Consider the following 26,439-nt stretch of genomic DNA (forward strand, 5'->3'; position numbering starts at 1 on the left):
CTGGGGGCGGGGGCAGATTTCCAGAGACGACCACAAGGGAAAATTAAATAAATAATTAATTTTCCCTTGTGGTCATCTCTCGAACCCCCCCCACTTTTACCTGCAGCGGCTGGCCCACTTTCACCACTCACACCAAGGCACCAACAAGGTAACTATCAGTTTTTAAAGTGATTTTCAGAGCCTGCCAAGTAAACTGAATGGAACTGATGTATTAAATCCTGAACCTCATGAGAAAACGCTTTCATGGACTCAATCGTTGAAGAATTCGTTGCAAAGAGAAACCCGGTGGCTCAGCAAATACCTCAACTCCACGAGATTTGTTTTTGCAGCCAATTTGCTGGCATCTTCAACCACAATGTTTTTTTGAAAAGTCATGGATTTGAAATATATGCTGAATGGCAGCGAGTACAGAATGAGTCAGTATGCCTTGTTTGCCATCTTAATGAATATGATCATGTCTCCCATGCAGCTAGACCACCCCACTGCCCTGAGTTTGAACATAACGTTCTGGAATAGCTTGCCTCTTTAGAGATGAATGATTGTCTCCCACATTGCCTGCAAGGAATGTCCAGAGCCACTCCTGTTAAGCTTTCCTAGCATGTGGTAATTTTGTCATTGACTGTTTTTAGGTCTCGTCTAGCGTTGCTGTGCACATGCGTAGCAAGCTTTGCGAGATTTATTGTTAATGAGAACTTTTAGAAAAGGACTTTAAGCCCCGCCCCTCATTTCCATTGGATAGCATCAGCGTTTATGGTAAACGCTGGCTTCCCATTGGAAAGGAGGGTGTTTCGTTGCCTCCCTTTGGATTTTTGGTCTGGCCCTCCCGGACTGACTCGCCTGCATCACGGCTGTCGCGGCAAGACTTTTCTTATCTGCGTGTTTATTTATCAAGCAGATAAGAAAAGTCTTCACAACAGTGCTCCTGGCTTCCTGCAACCAAGCTGCCTTCACGCTTGGAGCATGCGGGCTAGCCTGTACATCTCTCTGCTCCCCCTCCCCTCTAAGCCTCTTTTTTTCCTCTGGCTGGTTCCCGAATCCTGGGGGCTAACGCACCAGCTTCCGTCATGTGGACGAGGAGCCTCCAGCCCTCCCTCTCGTCAGCTGCAGATCCCCCCAGAGCCCCCAGCAGCTCGGGCTATTCATTAAGCTCGCTCCCCGAAGGCAGCGCTCTTTCTATTTGCGTCTCAACCCCTGCCCGCCCCTTCCCTGAGACTCACACTTCACCCCTCATCCACTGTAACTTCCAGGAAGTTTGAGAGAAGTTTACACCTAGGCGAGCTCAGACGATGTAGTCTGCCTGCTCCCCCAAAGCACAGAGAAGCCTGCTGCATCTTGCAGCAGAGTCTTTCATGTTTATGTAAGTTTCAGGCGCTTTGATTCTCGCATTCGTCGTACTATTTGAGAACATGTGGGCAATGAGGAGCATGGGGGATGGTGGTACAGGGAGACATCTGTGCGTTCCTTGTCTGTCCCTTATGTCAAGGATATTATAGGAGTTGACGGTTAAAATACACAGTTAACGCTCAGCGGCCAGGGTGCCTCACTCCGGGCTCCAGGGTTCCCGGTTCGGTCCCTGGTGACGGCGGCAGGTTAGCCTAGCACCATGTGACTCTGGGCAATACCTTGCTTAATCTTCCCGAGGGCCCCCAGCGCCGGGACACCACTTCAGAGGTAGCTGTGCGCTTTACAAATACTGGTATAAAATGTCATAGTCCTGCCACAGCTGCCCTGGGGCTCTGCCGCGTATCCGATATCACTGGGCACTGCATAGCTTTCACGGCGCTTTGTTCTCAGGCGGCTTTCCTTTTCATGCGCGCACACAAGCGTATCTTTATTAAATTGTTGCCGCTGTTTACTTTCAGCAGATAAAACCGGCTTCTTCTCATTGTGCAATCTCCTCTCTAAAGGGGGGTTTACTAGCACAGCTTCATGCTCCCTTTCGCTGCTTTGCTGTGACAACCGCCGCACTCACCCAGACAGACCAAGTTTTATTATAGGGGGTGTAAAGACATCCTGGTATATTAAGTCCTGGTATATTAAGTACAGGCTTGTTTTGCCTTATTGGAAACCCTCTCCTGAAACGCTGGAAACAGCGCAACAAAACCATAAAAAATAATGTTCACATATTGGAACGTTTTCCGTCATACTTTTCAAATGTTTTAATTTCTTAGGAACGGCACCCCAGTTCTCTGTTAATCTCTCTTTTAGCATTTGTTCTCTCTTTCATGTGACCAAACCTCGCTCACTTTCCTGTCTCTCATTGTTCAGCCTGTGACGATGCTGGGCTACGTCAGCTAAAGGGTGGAAAATACTAACACTGCCTGTAAAACAAGCATTACAAATGCACTAGGTCTCGCCTTTGATTAAGTTAAAGCCATTTGCATTGCTATACAATACCATTAGCAAAGCAAATGGCTTTAACTTAATCAAAGGCAAAACCTAAACAGAACGGTCTCTCAACGGCAACTTGGTAGTAAGGATGTGTAGTTAAACGAGTCTCTTAAAATTAAAGAAGCTTAGCTAGGTAGTGAAAAGCAGAGTCTTTAATTTACATCCAAAATAACAGTTGAGTTTCGATTTTTCAGTTCTCTAGAAGAAGCTTGTTCCATTTCTGAGTTGAGAGTGAATATACACACACACACACACACACACACACACTCTTTCTCGCTCTGGGCTCCTTTTAGACTAGGAGTTATTCATTTGAATTGTCACATGGATTTGACAGAACTGGCCAGTGCATAACTAGTCGCTTTTGATCACCTAAACCATAAACCAGCCCCATAGTAAACAACATGGAAAGCTTAGTGAGCTTTGCAACCTGCAGTTTATGTAAGAATTAATATGACACATTTTGTGAGCCTAAAGATGCCCATATCACAGCATTTTTCACTCACTGGAGAATAGCAACATCTTTTCTTAGGAGAAATCTAAATGGGGTAATTTAGAAGCAGCATAATCTTTCGCTTATTATCTTGTTCCACTAGTTACATTTTAGCCTGGATAAGTACATTAATTCTGTGGTTGCAGAAATTTGTGTTGCTGCAGCAGTTGCTAATTAGCTCACCATATTAAAAATGGAGCGTTTCTAAACAAATTCCTAATTTCATTTATATGTAAGCAATATGGAGTATTTTAATTGAAGCTGTCCATTAGTGAAAAGACCTATTATCAGTTTACAGTGGGCTTAGAGCCCACCCTTTGCTTACCGTTGGTTGGATCGGCTGTCACTCTCATTTGCTTGCTTTTCATCAGTTGTGTGGGCTTTCCTTCCACTTCATCTGTTTGTTTCTCTCCTGGAGCATGGACACATTTCTTGTATCCTTCCACTGCTCACTTTTCAGACGCTTCTTTTTTAGGTCTCGCGACCTATCAATGCGCGCAAGCACATTGAGCGGAGCGAGAATTCAAGTGCTCAAAATGCTCGTGAAACCAAGGGTTTCGTTCGTGCGGTTTTCTTTAAGTTCACGTGAATCACGTGACCAAACAAGCACGCCCATCAGCCTCCCTCCCTCCTAATTGCATTTTTTCACGGCCGCACAGCACATCAAAGGGCTTCTCCCAGCGTGTGCTGTGCGGCTTCTCCTCCCCTAATTATTCATGGCTGGTTGTTCTCTCTCTACATCTACTCCTCACTTCTTTAACTAATATCATGTTCACACAGTCTCCTTGTCTCTGGCAGCACAGTGTGCTCAATCTTTCCCGTCTCCCTCCTTCCATCTTTGTCTTCCTATCTTTGCAATCTGATGTGTATGTTCCCTTCTCGTTGTCTCCCATTTTCTGCCCTTCCTCCATTGCACTTTCTACCACTCTGATTCTAACCTCTCCTTGGTGTTTCAGTGTTTTTAATCCCCACTTCTTCTATAATCACCCCTGCATTTTCAGGTAGCTCTCTCTTTTCATTCCACACGCAGCTATTCTGTTCATCTCTCTAACCGCCCCCACGCCCCTCTCCACTATCTTCTCTGCCTGCCTCTTTATGTGCTTGCTGACTTCCGCGCTGCCCTTCTCACGCCATTTTCTCCGAGTGTGCTTATAGTATCTCTGCTCCTCCTCTGACTCTGCCCCCTCTACACTGCCTTCCCGGGTCCATCTTGGTGTTCTCGTCTCTGTCCTTGTATGCTGTTCCTTCACACCCCTTTTTTGACTGTCCCTCCCTTCCGAGTGATCCGACTGTTTCTTTCACGCTCGCCAGCCCCCTTTCTCGCTCGTTTCTGTGCTTCTCCCTCCTTACTCGCCAGTATATCTCCCCGTGGGGCCTGCCGGCTGCCGCCCCTCGGCCCTCCTTCCTCTTATTCTGTTACCCTGTCTCCGTCACGACCTCCATTGTTACTGCCCCTCTTCCTTATGATGCCCGGAACGCCACCGCCTCTTAGGATTTCGATCTGCGCCGGGATTATTTCAATAGCCGAGTTCGCATCTCTCAAGACCCATCTTCTACGGCACCCTCTTTCTGCACCCCAAGCTACCCACGTAGTGGTCTCTAGCAGTCCCTCCTCTGACTGCTCGTCCGTGGGCTACCAGCATTCCACCGCCCTCCCTCGGGAGGGGGGGGTCTCTGTGCCCGACTCTCTCTCCTGCTACTAGTTTCTCTGGTATTTTGTGGCCCCGGGGCGTGTGCCCCGCTCCCCAGTGAGCTGTCTCGGTGCTTGGCTGTCCCTCGAACCTCTTTCCACTGCCTCTTCGTGGTCACGGGATTGTTTCCCTCTCCACCGTCCTGTCTCCGTCTCTGACTGTCTCTAAAAGCCCCCCCTCCCTTTCATTCTACCCACAGTTGGGACATTATTCATGGACAGGACGCTTGGCTGAAAAATCCGCCTACGTGACATCGGCGATGTTCTTCAACCCGCCCCCTCCCGAAACACACACAGTCCCTTTCACTCTCCTCCCACACCAAACCCCTCCCGCGGTATTTAAATAGATAAAGAAGCCCCACCTATGAAGCCTCCTGTAACAAGCACTGGCGTTGCCAATAGGTCTCGCAGTAGGAAAGTTGGAGCTATTACAATTGCAAATAACAATGCCTTTTATTTTTATTTTCATTTTAAAAACATAAAGGGCTTTGTCATTTACAAAACCATTAGCTCCAACTTTCCTACTGCAAGACCTATTGGCAACGCCAGTGCTTGTTTTCTAAGCACTCCACAAGAGTGCAGGTGTTTCCAGCTGTGTCCCTTGTGTACTTCCCCCTGCTGTTACAGTCATGTTGCTCTTTCTCTGTATGCACACTTCTCCCCATCTCCCTTTCGTCATATGCTTGCCCTCAGTGCTTCTCCTCTCTGCGTTATTTTGGTCGGAATGCTTCTCCCGATCTCCACATTGGGCTCTCTCATCCATTTGTTCCCCCCAATATTTCTCTCTTCAGTTGCTTCCCCCCTTCATGCCCTAAGTTCTACTCCCTCCTACCCATGCCCCTGTGTGGCTTCCACCCGCCTCACGTGTTCCTTCTCCCGACCGCTGTTATTCCAGTTTTCCTCCTCTGTGTTGCTACACCCCACCTACGCTACTTTTTTAGGTCGAGCCTAGCACATGGCACATGCGCTGCTCTAGGAAAACGACCTCTTGGAATCATACTGAACTTTTCACACGCTCATGCGTGTGTTTTTTTTGTTAGCAATTTTTCTATTGAGCTTTGCGTGCATCTTTCTAAAAATACAGCACGCAATTGGGCAAAGGCGGGTACATGTTCCACCTTTCCCAGGAATTGTATCCGCCCACGGCCTACGGCTACGAGGAGGGGCGCCATCTGTTCGGGGTCATGTCACCATCTGATCTTAATTAGCGCATTCGCAGCGCTGCTGCGCTCACTCGCCCCCGCTTCTCTCTCACGCCATTCTTTTTAACCAACCCTCCCTTCACATGCCACATGCACACGTACAGCCCTGCCAATAGTCTGTTTGTAAGTGATAAGGTTGTTGCATTATTGCCTAGGAGACGGTCAATAATGCTAGTTGCGTACTGCATTTTGAGGTATCTCTTGGCTGTTCAGTTGTAGACATTTCAGCGATTGTCTAGCCACAAAAATATGCCTGTGGTGTTGATGTACCTGTAATTTGAACGACTTCCATTGATTCAAAAATAAATGACCCCGAAAGCAGTTCTGAAAATTCATCCGGTTTGAAGATTTTTGGCATCTCATTGTTCTACATCTGTGTCATGGGGCCATGTTTTTGCCTGCTGTCCCTCCCATTAGATGAGCAATTCGTTATTTAAATGACGTTTAAATGTTTTTTGATAATAAAATTATATGCCCAGTGAGTATCTCTGTATTTCTTTATTTATTTTATGGCCATTATTCATTCCCCTTCAAAGTAAAGCTTCCCGAAACAGATTTCCGTCCGGTGACAATATGAACAACATATTTAAATATTAGCATTCTGTAAAAAGTAGGAACGGCCTCTCAACCCCGAGTAAGCCACATGTGGGTGTATTTTGCCCGCAGTCCTGCGTGCGTGCTTGGCGGGCAGACCCGCTTGTGTTTGGGCCTGTTACCTTGGAGATCAGTGTATTCCGAAGAGGTGCTCTCGTGAAGTCACGCTGGGACGACCCCTTTCCCTGCTCCCTGACTGAAAGGCAGAGAAATAAAGACACAAGTGGGTAATAATGTGCTGGATGGCTTAACACTTATAAGGTCCCACAGGCGAGACCTATTGGCTATGCCAATGCTTGTTTTCTTTTTGTTTTACCAATCCAATTCAGATTAGTAAACCAAAAAAAATGTTATGTCAGTTTGCATTTTGTAGACCCGCCCATGTTTGCTGCATGCACCCACAAAATGACATGGCTGGCTGTGTTAAATGCTTTTTTCTCTCTTTTTTTAAATGATGTGGCACAGTATCAGAAATGCTGTACAGCGTGGCTAAAACCATTGCCAAAGATCATAGGTCCTAAAGGAGGGACCAATTGGCTTTGCCAGCACTTGTTTGTGAGACAACAAGAGTGCGGTCGTGTGAGTTAGCTTGTGCTAGCTTTTTCAGAGTAGTAGTCTCAGACAACCAGCAGCAATATAACAACCGCCACATCAGCATCCTCACACCTTTCAGAGACTAGTAATCGGGATAATGTACTGCATGGCTAAACACTTAAAGATGACACATATTGGCTATGCCAATGTTTGTTTTATGCAGACTCGCACACGGTGCTCTGTATGCTGAATACACACGATGAAAGATAGGAAATCATAACAGGCCGTGTTATGTATAATTGTAACATGACTGCAACAGAGAATTGATAGTCCTGGAGGTTTAATTTCATTTTTATAAAGCACAAGGGAGAGTGTAACATCCTGCTTACTGCTGGGATGAGGGCCCATATTTAGAAATAAAGCATGTGCGCTGGACTGTAAAGGTAAGAGGACGTTTCCTGGGTTGATGGTGACCCGCGATCACACATAATACAATAGGGGCCAGAGTCTCAGCCAACATCTCTGGAATCCATCACTCAACTTGTATGTCCAAACTTTGTTATACCATTTGTTCAGCAACCCGAGTTAAACCCTTGGAACCCTACCTCTGCATCCAGATAAAGTGTTTTAAGGTCTGACGTGATACAGCTGCTTTCGCCTCTCTTATGTAATTCCCAGAAAAAGAGATTTAAAAAGCAATTGTGAGAGAGGGTCTTAGGCTCCATCCACACGTTGATCTTCTCTACAAGCTTTTCATTTAATTTGTCCTAAGGTGTGTGTTTCTACTGAAAAAGAGTTCTTATATTATACAGCTTATGCTCTCTATTATGATCCAAAAATTTTAAGGTCACAGGCCAGTGATCAATTCTTTTGGACTGATTGGGTAATTAGTAAAAGTTTTCATATACCATAGGTCTAGTTTGTTTATTATGAAAAATTAGGCAGAAGCAGTAAGACTGCAGTCTTTATTGTGAATAATATACAGATCAGATCTGCCATAATTTTAAAAAAAAAAGAACCCTTGCAAGTTAAATCATTATTTTATAATGCTCTTTACCTCCCCTTTGAACACTTTTGTGATTTGAGAGGAGTGGGTATTGAGATTTATGTTATGAGCCTCTTTGTAATGAGTTGTGTCATTCCCCATCTTTCTCTCCTCCCTTCAGCTCTCAGGAAGCTACTCTATGACAATCTGTGTCCGCTGCGTTCAGCTTCTGAGGCCCTTTGGTCTGTACAGACTCTTTGGTGACATGAGTTTTTATTACAAATGTAATCTTCCATTAGAATGGCGTAATTATTAGTCATATTCCCATTGTTGTCTAGTACAGGCTGTGCTATGTAGCCCCCTTGTTTCTGTACCTTCTGTGCTCCTTTATTCTAAGCTCACCCCATTTCGGGGGTCTCCTAGTTTTACTTCCTCTGTAAAAACACAATTTTAAAATCTCTATTGACTTCAGTAAATCACAATCTCCTATTTCATATTTACAAACCAAGTTCTTGATGTTGTGTGTGCAGGATGGCTTTCTGCTTGTGACAAGTGTTCTCCCTGCAGTTGTCTTTTGTAACCTTATTTCGTAGCAGCGCGAGAGCCGTGATTATTGGATCGCTTCTTGATAATGTCTTGCCTCTCATGGTATGAAAACCTCTGCTTAAAAGTGGATCAGTGCTTCCTCTGTTTCTAAGGGCTATGTTCTTTTCTGTGGTGGCTTTCATTCATGCAAAACATATTGGTGATATGAGAGGATTGAGAGCAGGCTGGATTGCTTGTCTTGTGGTTTTACGGGTGAGAGTTATATTTAGGTGTCCTGCTCCAGTAATGAAGTTTAGAACCATTGCCTTTTGGGGATCCCCAAGAAGCCACAGAAATTAAATGTATTGCTTGTTGCCTACTACTCGTTTTTCGAAGGATCTCCATTATCTGGGAGAAGTTTTGGGTAGTAGGAGAGAATTGTTGTGCGCTGTTATGTTCCCCTGGATTGTCCACCACCATAGTGCGTGATCCTTTTAAATTGGTTGGAGGTATCTGCTATTGGTTGTATATTGCGTTACTGTTTTTGCTTTAGGGAACACAATTGTTGATGCGTTGCTTATGCTATACATATTATCAGTTATACTTTGGAGTAATTGCCATAATTGAAGGGCTTTGTAACACTGCAAAACTCTATTCTTTTTTCTGCTTTGTATTTTGGGGTAATTGTTAATGGAAAATAAACTTTAAAAAAAAAAAGGAAAATGATTCATGTTCTGCTGGCCAAATGGTATCTGCTGTTTTAATTGGTGGTGCTGTAATAAATAAATAAAAGGCTTTCACGCCTTGGGCCTTTTTTATTACAATTAACACACTCCCTGACCATAAAAAGCCATGATTTTCAGTGTGGGTCAGGTAGTCTTGAAGTCCATTGTCCTATTACAAACATTTATTTCAATGGACCCATTGCCTGTAGGCAAATGCAGTCACAAGTCAAAGAACAATTTGGAACACAGAAAAATATAGTAATTCAAAATAATCCATTTATTAGGTTTTGTTTTTTCTTCTACAGTCCTGCAAAATATGAATAGGAAGCACTATTAATTCCTTCCGGAAACAGGATATTGAAAATAGGTGAAATTGTCAACATCATAAATACCAATTCTATGTTTTGTGAAGGCTATGAAGCTAGATAAATCTAGTGCATGTGGACTGCTGCGCAGCTAGCTTTGGTAGATGTACATCAGGCACCTATTGCTCTATTGAGCAACAGTGATTGATTTCACCTCCTTACCTGTTCTGTCACTCTTTGGTTTACTTGTGGGCACTGGGAGAGCTAGTCTCTCGGTGCCGGTTTTCTGGAGTTGCCTGGCACCACCTTCGCCTATGCCTATTCCCAACTCCCCTAGATAGCGCCATCTTGGAAGGGCTAAATAGCCTTTTTCAAATGATTTTGTGCGTTTTTTTCACCTTTTACTTTATTTATCCTCTGTTCCCAGTATCTTTTTCACAAAGGGGAGCCTGTGTAGGGCAAGCGGGTTGCTGGGCCCCAAGTTTGACCCTTGTTTATTTTGACCTTCTGTTTTTAGTTTGCGCTTAGCACCGGCGTGTAGCCACGCCCCCTCATATGCAGGGCTATTTGAGGATGTCTACAGCGCATCCCCAAACAGAGTTCATTGTATCACCAAGGGGTGATTATTCCAATGTGCGTGGAGACTGAAATACTCAATCACCCAGTGGAAATATGTTTTTCTCAAAATAAGACCTACATTGTGATGGCTTCTTGATAATACAATACTGTGTCTAACTTACATTTTATTTTTGTAGCCATATGACATGAAATTTGCATCCATCCATCTGGCATAAATGTTTCGGCCTGTCACTCAACCTGTCTGCCTCTCCTTGTGTCTGTCTTTGGGTGTGTTTTTTGTATTAAAGCTACAGAGCTATAGAGACAATGAAGCTTCCTTAAGCAGTGCCAGGATTTTCAGCATAGCCTTGGTAACAGCGAAGAGGATCTGTTATCGGTCAGCATGGGTAGCTCGCTTTATAAGCGTGTTGGTGGTGTGGTCTCTGTTCCTCTGATTTCTTGAAGTGAGGTCTCTGCAAGGTTTGCTTAGCAGTCAATATGTTTTTGCTATTTCTATTCACTGAAGCTCCTCTGCTGTGTTTACTGTTTGAAAAGGTGGCTTCCTCATAGTCTGTGAACAGTTTGCACTGGTGAGTTGTCCTTCCCGAGCTGTTTGTTAGGTATGCAGGGTCATTTGAGCCCCCGCTTGGTGATGTGGATGGATAGCAGCCGAAGGGCATCACAAGACAACTGATCATGCCGTATTTCTTTCCAAACAGGTCTTTATCTGCACTGAATGCCCCCTGTCTGGCGTGCCACCCTCCCAGCCTGTGCCACCATGAGCCAGTGGCAAGTGCTATGCCACTTGGACAGGGCGTACCATGAGCAGGTCCTGCACTTGTACAGCTCTGAGGTCCTGCCTATGGAGGTGCGCCAGTACCTGGCTGCTTGGATTGAGTCTCAGGACTGGTGAGTGTAAAACATCCCCATTCCCACTGTTTGTTTATGAGCCTATATTACTAATTCAGCAAGTGTTCTTCTTCCTTGTTGGTTGCCATATTAATGTTATGTGCGGTTAGCTGAATCCTCTCCACCGTATGAGGATGCTTGTGAACAAATTGTCTTGAAGGCAAACATATACTGTACAATTAAGCAGAGAATTATTTCAAATAAGCAGAGAATTATTTCAAATAAGTTAACCAGAAAAATATACCAGTTAGGCCCAAAGCAGCCAATGACAATGACGCTGGGCACCCAATATTACAACTTTTCATTTTCAAAGAAAACTTCCATACCCAAAATCTTCATGACAGCCTGTTGCACATCATGTGCATCTAGAACAGTATCATGCTGTGCAACAATTTTTTGTTTGTGGAAAATGTCTTGATTGAGTTTTTGAATGATAATCGAGACCCCCCCCCCCTTCCAACATAGTCACACAGGGCCCAGTTACATTGCATGAAAAATACAGAAAAATACGATGACAAAAACATTTTCGAATGTCAGAAATATTGGCTTTCTTGAAGTTTCTAAAGAGTATTGGCACCAATAAAGATTTCAGCACCAAATCTGGACATTGAGTTTGACACTCTCTATTAAGCTGCATACTAGGTGAGATTGCAGAATCGTCATAGAAGGATAGCTTTCTGGTAGCCATTACTTTGCCGAAGAGAATTATGTAAATTAAAAATAAGTAAACTTATGGTAGTGCACATAATGTCTCGTGTTCATGATAGCCAGACATTTAAATTGCTTTTTGTCTTCAAGAGTCTTTGGAGATCTGTAGGATATAATTTACATTTCTTTATTGTCAGCAGAGTATTAATGTATTGTATAGACCAGATTAAAAGGTTCAGGGAATGGCCAAAGCTATTCTACCCTTGTGACACCTAAGGAGATCACAAAGGCTATAAAGGCACAGTGGTTTGAAGGCTGTGTACAACTGCGCTGCAAGAAAGCAAGTTAATGAGTGCAAGGTAAGCCAAGAGCCTACTTCACCAGAAGTAGAAGGGCTGCATTAACTTTCGTAATGTTGCAGGCTAGGAGTACATGCTGTGTTTTTTAAACTTGCTCTACTCTTTTGTTTGTAAAGCACGTTGCAGGAAAGATTGTGGGCTTTTGTTTAAGTACTCATGTTAATCACAGCCCCTTCACGAGCTGTGATTAACACGAATACTTAAACAAACGTCCACAATCTCTTTTGCAGCCATGCTTTACTAACAAAAGAGTTGAGCAAGTTTAAAAACGCAGCGTATACTGTCTGAAAGTGCACGCTGTGTTTTTAAACTTGCCTTGCTCTTTAGTTAGTAAAGCGCGGTGCGGGGAAAAGTGTGGGCTTTTGTTTAAGTATTCATGTTAATCACAGCTCGTGAAGAGGCTGTGATTAACATGAATACTTAAAGAAAAGCCCACAATCTGCCTCGCAAGTGCTAACAGCCCCAAGCCCCAAAGCCAGCCTTACCTGAACTCCCGAGTCCTGACTCGCCTCCGGCACATTACCGCATCCAGGAAGTGACTGATTTTCACGCAGCTCGCTTTTTTCAGGCAGCGACCCGACTCTCTCGCATGATGTCCTGTGTGTGTGTGTGCACATACAGCAGTGCGCGCTCACGTTAAGAGAGGTGCGTGCGCGTGCACCTTAATGGGAACAGTGCTCCCAACAAACAATAACAACTGAAAATTAGAATTTGAGCAAAAAAGAGTTAGGGTCCATTTCTGATATGTCCATGTAGTCACTAGAGGGCTCGTGGGTGCGGCTCCCAAATCCGAGTCAAAGCGAAGCCAGAGAGAAGGGAGAAGCTGTATGCAGATAAGCGGGAACAGGACATCAGAGGAGGACCTGCCCCCCCCCCCTCTTCCCCCCCATAAGGGTGATGCTGGTCTCGAAGAGGCTCCAGCTAAGGTGTAAATGACCTGTTTCTCTCTGACTATAGTGTCTTGATTCGGTCTGGAGCCAGTCGGAGGAGCACTTGGGCCTCCCCTAAGTCGATTGGTCGATTTGTCTGTTCCTTCGCAATCTCGGGTGGCTGCGGGAAAGTTGTCCCCCAAGTCCAGTATGCAATGTGCTTCCTCCGGGAACCTGGTTTGGTGCAGTTTCCCCGCGTGTTTAAAGATGATACAGAAGGGATGCCCCCAGGAATAGCGCACCCCAGCCGCGCAAAGGTGTGTGGTAATGGGGAAGTCTTGGTGTTTCTGGAGGGTGGATGCCACTATGTCCTGGTAGAGGACCAGGTGAGAGTCTTGATATTGTAGAGGGTGTTTAGCTCTGTCCTTCTGGAGAATACGCTTCTTTAAGGGGTAGACGTGGACACAAGTGAGAATGTCTGGTGGAGGGGCTTTAGGCAGGCCCCTGGGACCCACTCTGTGTGTTCTATCCAGTCGAATATTTAGCTCGGGCCCGCTTCCAGGATGGAACAAAAGAGGTCCTGCACGAAGGTGATGATGTCTGATCCAGAGGGAACACCACGGATCAGACTATTATTCCGGTGGGATCTAGTCTCCAAATCTTCTATGTGAACTTGGAGATCCAGGTTCTGGTCCCTAAGGTGTAAGATCTCCTGTTGGAGTTGCTCCAGCTCCTCTTCTCTGCCCATTTCATGGTCTTCAAGCGTGGAAACCCTCTCGCCCAGCCTGCCCAAATCCCGCTGTGTCTCTTTTAACTCACGAGGGACTTCCTTCCTAAAAGAATGAAGGTCCTCCCGTAGGGAAGCAAACAGCAACTCCAGGTAGGGGTGGGTGATCGACTCGTCCACGGAGGCAGAGGGCCCCTCCGGCGTCCGCGCAGGCGTGTCTACCCCAGGCCCTCTGGTGGGCTCTGGTAACATGTCTCTGATGTAGCGATCTTTTTTTGCTCTTGCTGTAGCCATTTAGGGGCAGAAGGGAAGCCAGGGACCAGCCGCAAATTCAGCATGGGAGGTTACCCATTGTCTCAGCAGGCACCCTGAAGTCAGAGCAGCCTCTAGCAGCAACCCTCCCGAAGCCACCCTGCCCGTTGCTCACCGCTGCTAGGATGCACCAGTCAAAGAGTGCGGGCCAGAGCTATCTTCAAACCAGTTCCCAGACGCACAAGTTCCCACCCATGCAGTGATATCTGGAGACTCCCGCAACCTTGAGCAGGGCTATCAGGAGCTATCAGGCACACTGTGGTCGGGTCACAAATGTCCGTAGTCGGGCGGGCAGCAGGGCGAGCTCCAGGGGTAGCCTGAGAGATCAAAAACGCTCACCTTGTTAACAGAAACAGAGCCTCTGTGCTCGATGTCAAAAATGCCCGGGCCGCGGAGCAGCCAAGAGGGCCCCCCTCTCGCCGCCCCCTTCGCTCTTTCAACAGGCCCCAGCTGTGTGTATCCTTGGGGTGCTGCCATCAGTGCAGGAACACCACCTGCTGTTCAAGCTTTGGCCAGAGCCATCACAGGCACAGGGTCTTCTGCTCCCCTGGTGAGGGCAAATCGCATCTCCAAAGGCACCTGGGAGGCCCCTGTGTACACGACCAGTCAGGAGATACCAAAAGAGCCAAGAGGCTGCCTACAAAAAGTTCTCGCTGCTGGAGCTCGACAGGGCCAACAGCTGCTCAGGCCCATGCTCCGGTTGCAGCCGGTGTGCGCTTCAGCCTCCGCAAAACTGTTTTCTGGCACCAAAGCAGGATGACAGCCAGGGCAGACACCACTCTATTCTCGCAGCCACCCCACCCCAGGCCTCCACAGGGCCCTGGGTGACCGTCCAGCAAAGTTCTTGGGAGGCGGTGGGGAGATGGAGAGGGCACCAAACTCCTGTGTGGATCCGCCCCCTACCGGTGACCCACACACTGGGCCCAGAGCTCAGGACGCACCACAGCCTGCACCCCGGGTAGAGAGCCCGCCCCAGGGAAATTCCGCAGCTTCGACCACTTCCTCCTACCAGGGCAATTTGCTTGGATCCTCAGGGATCGCGACCACCTCACCAGGGTACCATGCCACCAGAACCAGCCTCCCCATGTAGCGTCAATCAGGTGCGCCCGCTACTGTCTCCCCTCCACTCCTCACCGTCAGTCTGCCCCAGAGCACGCCACCACCAGGGCAGAAACTCCTCTGTCTGCCTCAGTGTATCGTTGTGGTCTGGACTCTGCAGGAGTCCCCCACTTCTTAGCCATCCGCACTCGCGAACGGACGTCGCGGCGGGCCAGCTCCAGATCTCTAGAGCTCATGGCCTGACGCCCTCTCTCAGTAGGTCATGCAGCTAGACCCGCTGCCCCGGTACCTAATCCAATCTGCATTCCCCACAGGGGAGACACACCGTAATGCTCTATGGTGCCCAAAGCTTCTCCTCCAACCAGGCTGCACAAAACAGTGTCTCGGGCTATGAAACCCCATGCAATGCTGCACTAAACGGCCTGGCCCAGCGCGGGGATAGGAGAGACACAAAAACACGTCCCAGCCGTCTATCTTGGCCGCACCCCAGGCACATCTTTTTTAATCAACAGGGATACCCCCCTGCTGTAATTTGACTACAGCGAGGAATACATCTCCGCCCACCATCGGGCCTTCAATCTAGTGGCGGTACCAGCAGTCAAATGAGTCTCCTGCAGGAATCATATGTCAATATTATGTCTCACCATATAGGCATGTACAAGTAGAGATTTGCGGTAGTAATTCAGGCCTTGTATATTCTAAGTAAGAAATCTGACACTAGAAATCACAGTGTACTATCGTAAAGTCGTGTCACGTAATATTGCTTACCCAGGGCTCCAGTCAGCAGCACAGTGGTTTGCATTGACCCTAACGTAGGTTAAGCTCCACATTAAGTTCCAACGTCAAGTCTGAATGTTGTCCGGGGTAGTTGGACCTGCATGAACATTCCTCCCCCTTGCACTCCCCCACAGCCCCCAACAATAGAAACATTGCAACCGTCAAACTCCCTACCACCCACTCCAATCCACCAATCAATTTGAGACAGCGTACCCCCCCCCCCCACCTCCCACTTTCCAAGAAACCCAATAACACAACAAGGTGGGATTACCCCCTTGGGTCATGGATCGCCTGGCATACGACGCTGTCACAAGGACTAGGGTGGCTGAGTGGTCGGTTGCGGGATTGAGATATATTGCCTTACTCCTAGCAGTTTGTGCTACACCTGCCTCTACAATCATCCACATTCATGGATGCCCACCATCACAGTTTGCCCTCTCCTCCGCGTCCTGGTAGTAGTCCCGGTAAGGGCGGCCTCCGCGACTTTCAGTCATTGTCGCTTGTGCAGCCCTCTTCTGCCAAGTGGGAGAATTTGGATGGGGCTTGCCTGTTCTTACTCAGTTGCTTGGCCAGTTTCATTGCCGCCGCTGGCTCCGTGAATGTTTGCGTGTTTCCTTCATGTGAGATTCTGAGCTTGGCAGAATGAAGCCGAGCATATTTCACCCTCACTTGGCTGGCAGGAAATCTCATCTCGCTGCCTGCACCGCCAGTGTAAATTTCGGGTAAAACGAGAGGGTGTTTCCCTGAAGGTGCATCTCACCATGTTCTCTATTATGGGGCAAGCCTGGGGCTCCGGGTGGCGGCCCCAGCCCCAGAGTTTTGTGTACCCTCTCAACAATAAAGACAGCAGATAGGTCATCTCCGAAAATCTCTTGCAGTAGATTTCCGAGGTAGTCTTCCATTCTAGTGATGGCTGTACTCTCTGGATTGCCAGTAATACAAATGTTATTTCTACGAGAGCGCGATTCCAAGTCCTCATTTTTAGCCCTTATTATTTCAAGTACTTGGTCCATTTTCAATAATTTATATCTGTCTTCCCTTCCTGGTCTCCCAGGTCTTGAGATTTGCGTCTCATTCTGCGTGATGCGTTTGTCGTGGGTGCCAACCCGTTGCTTGACCTGATCCGGCCTGGCAGTAAGGAGGTTTAATTTGTTGTCAGTGGTTTTCAGGCTAGACTTCACGTCCATCAGCAATGATCAGATGTCTTTGTCTGGAATTGTGTTGTGACTGCAGCTTGCACGCCCTGCCCCTCACCATCCTAAGAGGAGTCACCCAGTCGCTTGTGGCGCCGTCCATCAAAAATAAGTTTGGACTGTTTAGCATCAGGCTTGCCCATGTCCAATCTCCACAGTCTGCATGTGTGCCACCTCTAATAATGCAAAAAGAATAATTGATGGACAGAATGCAGAACAATGTCATACATTCATGCCAGTACAGAGATCTGTGCCTAAATCCATCGTTTTTTTGCTCACCATGCCATTCCAGTTGGACCCAGCCATATGCAAATCATTCTTGACCCTGTGCCCAACAAGAACAGTCCATCCTTATCTGCCAGGCCAGGTCCTCCCTGGACCGGAAACAAGCATCCTAGGACCGGTTTTAGGCTTTCAGCCCTCATCAGCCAGGATAGCTTAACCACGCCTTGGCATATCCGTCCCACTTGGTTTGACAAATGCAAAAAGAATAATTGATGGACAGAATGCAGAACAATGTCATAAATTCACCTCATTACAGAGGTCTGGGCCTAAATCCATCGCTTTTTATGCTCACCATGCCATCCCAGTTTGGACCCAGCCATCTGCAGATCAGTCTTGACCCTGCACCCAATGGGAACAGTCCAGCCTGAACTGCCAGGCCAGGTCCTCCCTGGATTGGAAACAGGCATCTTAGGACCGGTGTTGGGCTTTCAGCCCTAATCAGACAGGGGAGCTTAACTCCAGTGGCATGTAGAGCACGGGACCCACGTCTGAGCATACCCATCGCACTCGAGGTGACAAATGCAAAAAGAACAATTGATGGACAGAATGCAGAACAATGTCATACATTCACCCCAGTACAGAGATCTGGGCCTAAATCCATCTTTTTTTCATCACCATGCCATTCCAGATTGGACCCAGCCATATGCAAATCAGTCTTGACCCTGCGCCCAAGGAGAACAGTCCAGCCCGATCTGCCAGGCCATGTCCTCCCTGGACTGGAAACTAGCATCCTAGGACCGGTTTCGGGCTTTCAGCGCTCATCAGCCAGGATAGCTTGACTCCAGTGGTATCGAGAGCATGGGACCCACGTCTGGGCATACCTGTCCCACTTGAGGTGACAAATGCAAAAAGAACAATAGATGGACAGAATGCAGAACAATGTCATACATTCACCCCAGTACAGAGATCTGGGCCTTAATCCATCGTTTTTTCCTCACCATGCCATTCCAGTTTGGACCCAGCCCTATGCAAATCAGCCTTGACCCTGCACCCAATGGGAACAGTCTAGCCCGAACTGCCAGGCCAGTCCTCCCTGGACTGATCACAAGCATCCTACAACCGGTGTTGGGTAATAATGTCAAACGGTTCAGGCTCTGCCTGCCAGCACCAGTGACCCACTGGGTGAGTGAGGCTGCAGCGTCACCGTCAGTTCACAATGCTAGAGAGCTGGCAAGAGCCGCCCACAATGTACTTTTCGTCCCGGGTTCAGGAAAGCAACTACTCCTGGTGTGTATTTTTCTGGCTTGTTGTACAGGGGGGGACAGAGCCAAGTGGGAGGTCTGGATCTCAGCTGCGGCGCTCGCTCCCGTCGTGGGGTGCATCCACCTCGAGGTCCTTGGTGCACTAGGCCTCTGCGCTCCTTCTCCGACCGCCACAGGCGCAGTAGTTGCGGCTCCCTCGATCTTCCGGTATCTCCATCTATGCTGTACTCGGAGCCCTCAGGCACATGGACGGTCCGGTTCTGGGGTGCGGACTCTAAGTTCACTGGATTGTTGGTAGCAGGAAGTCTGGTAGAGTGGGGCGGTTTCCCAGGCGCAGGGAGGGCTGGGGAGGGGGATGCGGGTGGCCCATACCAGTCGTCTTTGTAATAGTGGCTGGCAGGAAAGAACCAGCTGGGCGAATGCTGGCTCTCAGGACCTCGTGTGGGGGTATAGTGGAGGTAAGGCCTACATGCGGACACAGACAAATAAGGGGGACAACCACTCGGGAGCTCGGTCTGTGTTGTCAGTTACGAGCACTGACGTCACGCTTTAATTCTACTCCCTGGTCCGTGCTGGGCCCAGGAAGTTGATTGAAACAATGTAGTGTTGGGGCCGGGTGGCTCACTACATCATATCTAACCAAAAGGTAGTCAAACAATATTGCAACAATGTAGTGTTGGGGCTGGGTGGCTCACTACATCCCATCTAACCAATGAGTAGTCAAACAATAAACTAAAATAAAAACCCAACGTAACAAACTAATATAACAAACATGGCGAAGTCCAAAGTATTCAAGAGGCAGCTCACAGTTCGTTTCAGTTTAACACAAAAAAATCTTTCAGTCGTGTGCTGGGTTGTGGGTTGGTTCGGAGCCGGTACCTTTGGCCTCCTCTGGGAGTGGGTACCTCTTCCCGTCCACATCCTGCTCCTTTGGCGGCCTCCAGGGCCGGAGTCTCTAGTTCTTCACCTCTCTCCCCGATAGGCGATGACTCTGGATCCTCTGTTGCTCCTGGCTCCTGATTCCCACCGGTTCTCCACCTCTTCTTCTTCCTGAGCAATCACAGGTACGGTGGCTTTCTTGAACCAGGATGCGTTCCGCACTAACTGGTTGGGGCCTCTTCTCGCTGTGACCATAGATCTTTTTACTTGTGCCACCTCCCACAGCTCTCGCTCAAATGATGTCTGAAACTTTGATCCGGGATGTCTATCTTTGACGACTACGTAATCTCCCCAGTAGATTTCAGATGGCTTGGCCCTCCTTCGCTGACTGACACTATCATTGATGCGTTGTCTCATTGCCTGAGTGCGCACCGGGTCCAGCACTGCCTGCGACCATTTTTCACTTGTGGGAATCACGTCTCTCGCGGCCTGCTGCGTTAGAAGGTCACTGGGTGCGCACTGGGTGGTACAGTGCGGGGTCTGGCGGTAGGCCCTTAAGTACCGATGTAGACACCCTTCCAAGTCTTCGGCCTGGTTCACTTCAATTGTCAATGCTTTGTTAAGAATTCTCATGAACCTTTCCACATCCCCGTTGGCTTGCGGCCATAGGGGTGTTATTCTGCGGTGTCGGATGTTGTGCAGGTTCAGGTATTCACGGAACTCTTGTCCCTGGAATGGCGGGCCATTGTCGGTGCGTACTTCTGCCGGTATTCCGAGGAGTGCGGATGTTTTTTCCAGTACTGGTTTGATGCTTTCAAACGCGATCGAGGCCACCACTTCCACCACTGGGAATTTGGAGTGATTGTCCACCATGACCACATTGTGTCTCCCGTCCGGGAAACTTCCAAAATCCATGCTTACATAGTCCCAGGGTGTATTGCAGGGTGCTTCGGTAATGACCGGGGTTGTGGGGGTTCCGCCCCTGTTATCATACATGCATGGCATCCTCTGACCTTTTCTTACACCATGCAGTCCACGCCCGGGAACCATACCTTGGCTCTCAGGCTAGCTTTGGTCTTCTCAACCTCTTGATGTCCTTGGTGGGCAGATCCACAGTTCTTTTCCATAACTTGGCAGGTATCACCATTCGCATGTCCCTTAGGATCACCCGCTCACAGCCTTGAAGGAACAGCTTCCACTGATGGTTGTGTAGAATCTGTTTGACTGCCTGTAGGCAGATGTCTTCTTTGGTTGCTCCCTGGATTTCCTCCAATGACCGCGCTCCCTGGCAAGCCTCTGCCACAATTTGCTTCACAAATGACTCTGTGCCTTCGTCAACCTCTCCCCGGGTCACCGTACCGATAGCCAAAGGGTGCCTTGATAAATAGTCCGCTGGGTTGTTTTAATGTTGTATTTGCACTGCCCATCGTTCGATCCGGGGCGGTCCATTTTGTGCTGTGCCTGCGCTCAAAGGTACCAATGGCTTGTGATCGGTGACCACGGTGAAGTTGTGACCCCACAGATAAATGTCAAAATTCTGACAGGCCCAGCGAATTGCCAACGCTTCTCGCTCAATATGAATGTACTTGTTCTCCACTGTAGTTTTCGCCCGACTGGCATAGGCAATAGGCACCCACTCTTCTCGCTGATCCCTCTGAAGGAGTACAGCCCCCATTCCCACCTGACTGGCATCCACAACGAGCTCCGTCGCCTGCCCAGGCTTGAAATAGGCCATGTGGCCCCTTGCAGCAGCGCTCGCTTGATCTCATTGAACGTCCTGGCCTCCTTGCTGGACCATTGCCATCAAACGTCTTTCTTTGTGAGGTTTCTGAGGGGCTCAGAGAGCGTGGCGAGGTGAGGTATAAATCTGCCGCAGTAATTTGCCATCCCCAAAAAACTCCGGACTTCTGATTGGGTTTGAGGTATGGCCGCAGCTCTGATAGCTTCCAATTTGGCCGGATCCAATTGCAATCCATTTGCAGAGAATCTGTACCCAAAGAATTCAACTTCATTGGCATAGAATTCACATTCGGCTTTATGTAAGGTTAATCCTTGCTCCGCTAACCTCCTCAGCGTCGCTCTGAGCCGAATATTGCGATCTTCCAGTGAGTTGGAGAAGATTAGAATGTCATCGCTGACATTTAGCACCCCCACCAGTCCTGACAGGGCCTCCCTCACTGCATCTTGAAACACTTCGGCTGTTGAGGAGACCCCAAAACTGAGACGTTTGAACCGTCGAGCCCCACATGCATTTAAAAGGTAATTATATATCGACTTTTCTCCGCTAGCACGAGCTGATGATATCCTGAGGTCAGGTCCACATCAATAGTAGGCGTGATGTGCCTCTCCCTCTGAATTGCTGTATTCCGCAGTCTCATATCCACAGAGGCGGGATCGCCCCTGGTTGCTTGGGCTTTGTTGTGATCATCAACGGTGACACCCACTGAGTGGGCCGTGACACTTTCTCTATCACTCTCTCCCTTTCCAGGTGCTCCAACTCGGCCCACACCAGCGGACGCAGATGGAGTGGCACCCTGCAATGCCATAGGGCGAAGGACTTGATGGTGGCATCAATATGGAGTTGCATTTCTACACCTTTCAGACACCAAACCACAACATATTTCAGGGAACTGAGGGATGTGCCGTGCAAACATCACGAGCCCGACATCTTCCGCTGAATGACCACCCAGTATTGACCCTGTCCGGTAACAGGTTACATGAAATTGAGTGCGTGCTGAATGGTTCCTGTGTTTGACCTCCACCTCTATCACCCCTGAAGAGGGATGGGCACGTCACCGCCGTAGGTGAAAATGTTGGCCTTCGCGGGTAGCAGTAACGGCTTGGGCACGAGTGCTTCGTACTGTTCTGCATCAATAATGTTCACAGAACAAACCTTTATCAATGAGTGCCTTTACACTGTTGTCCCCAATCCATATCTGACACACGGGCGGCAGTCATCTGCTTGTGTTGATGCCTCGTATGTTTGACACTACGAATACTTCATCGTCTTCCTCGTCCTCTGTGATGTGCATTTTCTGGCACCGACTGTCCATGTTCTCAATCTCCTGCACGGCCTTCACACTCTGCTGTAGTTTTGTTCCTCGTTTGTGGCCAGCCCCTGTGCGAGCTGCACTCATGCACATCTTCGCAAAGTGTCCATATTTGTTACATCGCAGGCACTGTTTTCCTTTTGTGGGACACCCTCTCTGGGAATGATTCACTAAATCACAGTTCCAGCATCCCTGTTTGCCTTGGCGATCAATAGTGCCCCCGGGGCTGACACCTCCTCGACTTGCACCCCACAATCAGCTGTGCTCTGGTTTCAAACAATAGGTCACTCCCCACGCAGGAACTTGCCAACTACCGCAGGCGCGCGAAGAACATGTCAATGGACTCCTCCGCCCTCTGTTTCACCTGGCACAGTTTAAAATGTTCAAATTCTGGATTGACCTGCGGGTCAAAATGCTGATCAAGCGGTCTCACAGCTTTGTCATAGTTATTGCTGTTCCCCGTGTCTGGAAGGTCCTGGAATAGGTCGTAGAGCTCATCTCCCCCCATAAGCAACATAGTGGATCGCTTAACTGCATTGTCTGTTTCTCTGGTAGCCACAAAATAATTTTCTAACAGACCAATCCATTTCAGCCACCTGGGCGCCGCCATGGCCGGATCTGCCAACTGGCTGAAAGGGGGAAGTGCCTTCACCGCCGTCCGTGAGCTTGCCATGCTTTTTGCTGCACCAGCCTCCTGTGCAGCCCCCTGCGCTTGTGGGTTGCTCATTGGTGAACCGGTCTGTCTCTCCTACGTGCCCCACTGTCCTCCAGTATTAACTAGGTGCCCTCCTGCATGTTCTTGCTACCCTGGTGTGCCCCACCTTCTGCACCACTGCCACCACACTCCACAATGCTGTGGTTACCACACTGCTACAGTCAGCCGCGAGCATGTGGGTTCATCTTGCTATCTAGGCACTTCTCCGTGGTTTGCACAGGCCTGACTGCTCCTCCTTGGCTCTCAGTGGGTTGCACGGGCCAGACTGCTCCTCCCTGGCGGCCCGGTGGCACCCCCACCAGCGCGCGCTCCTTCTCTGCACACGCGTTATGGCCGGGAACAGTGCATGAGCTCCTGCGCATGCAGGCCTGTCACGGTAGGCCTGCTCTCTTCTGGGCCGTCCCCGTCACACAGGACCCCTGCGGTCGCCTTACCGCAGACTTCAGTGCTCGCCACTTCCACCTGGCTGCTCTCGGGCCACGCGCCCACTCCAATCCTCCAGCGCCACCGCTCAGTATGCGGCCCGCACCAGCACACACTACCAATGCGTGCGCGCGGGACGATCACCACCCTCGTCGCCAATGTAGTAGTGGCTGACAGAATGGAACCGGCTAGGGGAATGCGGGTCCTCGGAACCTCGTGTGGGGGTGTGGTGGAGGTAAGGCCTACAACATGCGGATGTATTCACTTTATTCTAAAATATACAAAACCGGTCAATTTTAAAAAAACATAAAACACAATGAAATACACAATTGTAAAAGGCCACCTAATGTGGTCGGGGAGAGAGTTGATCTAAAGAGACACTTATATCTGTCTTTAGTCTGTCATTTCGGACTTTCATTTGTCAACACTAAGAGGAAAAGTGTTCCTTTTGTTCAGTCAAATTGTTGGCAATGCCGAATATGACTTTGAGGTTGGCGTCGACGCGTTTCGGAAGCTTAAAGACTGATAACGGCTTCCTTCTTCAGGACAATTTGCTTAAGTACTCTCCACACGTTGGTAGTAAACCTAATGCATAAATCACATGAAATGTAACTGTTAGGGGCTTTTGGCCTTTACACAATTTCCTATGTAACAGTACTATATGTATATTATGCGCTATTTCATAAATCTTAAAGAGAGTTGTACAACGACAATTCCTAATCTCAATTGGTTTGTCAGTCGTGTTGGTTCATTTAAGTAAATTCATTTGTTTCCCAATTTCATGTTCCAGCTTAGACACTAAACATTTCATCTATATAATTCATTATGCACTTGATTTCGATCATGGTGAAAGTTAAGATACACACAAATACAGAGAGATACAGAACAGCATATTAAACCAACCCAAAAAATCTATGTATCTAGATCCAAAAAGAAAAACTCAAATGGGACTATTTTACATTCATTTTAAAATATTGGACACTGCGAGGTTAACTTAGACCACATAGAATGCTTATTTTGGAACAGACCACATTGGTATACCCCGTTTGGGACCATATCTTTACATCCTGAATAATATGCCCTTTATTTATAAAACCAAACCACATACAAAGGGACCACACCTTTTTTTTGTTACTATAAAAATAATTTTTTGCTTTCTGGTTCATGTTGACACCGTTCTCTTACTTCAGAATGTCACATTCATACTGCACCCATGCGCACTGGCAGCAATAATACACTGACCGTAATCGTTAATTCTTTCCACAGAAAGGCCACCAGATATGTAGCGACCCTCTGTTTTTCATCCGTAGTAGTCACCTGGATTTTCTTAATTCATCTATCTAAAAATAGAGCAGTGTCTTATTTAATGATGGCTGGCACTAGTACCCTCATTACGTAGTGTACTAAGGTTAATCATATGGTTACCTCGATGCGTGGATGGATGTTTTTGTTGCAATACACGTCTATTTCAGTAACAATATTGTTCGTCTGTTGTGGGCTTTGCGCGTACCTGTGGCGATAACAAAAATAAATGTATCGCGTCATGAACCCTGTGCCTCAACTCATAGACTAATACTAAGCTTTCTTTTGAAAAAAAGAGTCGGAAGTAGAGATACCTTATGACTCGCACAGTACAGTGATTGACTTAAAATAATTTTTGGGAAACCTTTCAGGAGATGTTTTTTTAATATTATATTAAAAAAACATCTCCTGAAAGGTTTCCAAAAAATTATTTTAAGTCAATCACTGTACTGTGCGAGTCATAAGGTATCTCTACTTCCGACTCTTTTTTTCAAAAGAAAGCTTAGTATTAGTCTATGAGTTGAGGCACAGGGTTCATGACGCGATACATTTATTTTTGTTATCGCCACAGGTACGCGCAAAGCCCACAACAGACGAACAATATTGTTACTGAAATAGACGTGTATTGCAACAAAAACATCCATCCACGCATCGAGGTAACCATATGATTAACCTTAGTACACTACGTAATGAGGGTACTAGTGCCAGCCATCATTAAATAAGACACTGCTCTATTTTTAGATAGATGAATTAAGAAAATCCAGGTGACTACTACGGATGAAAAACAGAGGGTCGCTACATATCTGGTGGCCTTTCTGTGGAAAGAATTAACGATTACGGTCAGTGTATTATTGCTGCCAGTGCGCATGGGTGCAGTATGAATGTGACATTTTGAAGTAAGAGAACGGTGTCAACATGAACCAGAAAGCAAAAAATTATTTTTATAGTAACAAAAAAAAGGTGTGGTCCCTTTGTATGTGGTTTGGTTTTATAAATAAAGGGCATATTATTCAGGATGTAAAGATATGGTCCCAAACGGGGTATACCAATGTGGTCTGTTCCAAAATAAGCATTCTATGTGGTCTAAGTTAACCTCGCAGTGTCCAATATTTTAAAATGAATGTAAAATAGTCCCATTTGAGTTTTTCTTTTTGGATCTAGATACATAGATTTTTTGGGTTGGTTTAATATGCTGTTCTGTATCTCTCTGTATTTGTGTGTATCTTAACTTTCACCATGATCGAAATCAAGTGCATAATGAATTATATAGATGAAATGTTTAGTGTCTAAGCTGGAACATGAAATTGGGAAACAAATGAATTTACTTAAATGAACCAACACGACTGACAAACCAATTGAGATTAGGAATTGTCGTTGTACAACTCTCTTTAAGATTTATGAAATAGCGCATAATATACATATAGTACTGTTACATAGGAAATTGTGTAAAGGCCAAAAGCCCCTAACAGTTACATTTCATGTGATTTATGCATTAGGTTTACTACCAACGTGTGGAGAGTACTTAAGCAAATTGTCCTGAAGAAGGAAGCCGTTATCAGTCTTTAAGCTTCCGAAACGCATCGACGCCAACCTCAAAGTCATATTCGGCATTGCCAACAATTTGACTGAACAAAAGGAACACTTTTCCTCTTAGTGTTGACAAATGAAAGTCCGAAATGACAGACTAAAGACAGATATAAGTGTCTCTTTAGATCAACTCTCTCCCCGACC

At 47.3% G+C, this 26,439-nt stretch overlaps 1 protein-coding gene across 2 annotated transcripts in view; it reads left to right on the plus strand.

Annotated features, from left to right (window-relative positions):
* The window catches only part of STAT2 (signal transducer and activator of transcription 2), a 534,553-nt gene that overhangs the window by 65,001 nt on the left and 443,113 nt on the right, over nucleotides 1–26,439 (plus strand). For both annotated transcript variants that reach the window (XM_086959626.1, XM_086959619.1), the window contains exon 3: nucleotides 10,719–10,908. In XM_086959626.1, the coding sequence (XP_086815752.1) occupies nucleotides 10,736–10,908 (173 nt within the window). In that variant the 5' untranslated portion in view covers nucleotides 10,719–10,735. The remainder of the gene's footprint in view (nucleotides 1–10,718; nucleotides 10,909–26,439) is intronic.

The sequence above is a fragment of the Lissotriton vulgaris genome, chromosome 1_1, assembly GCF_964263255.1.
Source record: "Lissotriton vulgaris chromosome 1_1, aLisVul1.2, whole genome shotgun sequence".
Taxonomy (NCBI): Eukaryota; Metazoa; Chordata; class Amphibia; order Caudata; family Salamandridae; genus Lissotriton; species Lissotriton vulgaris.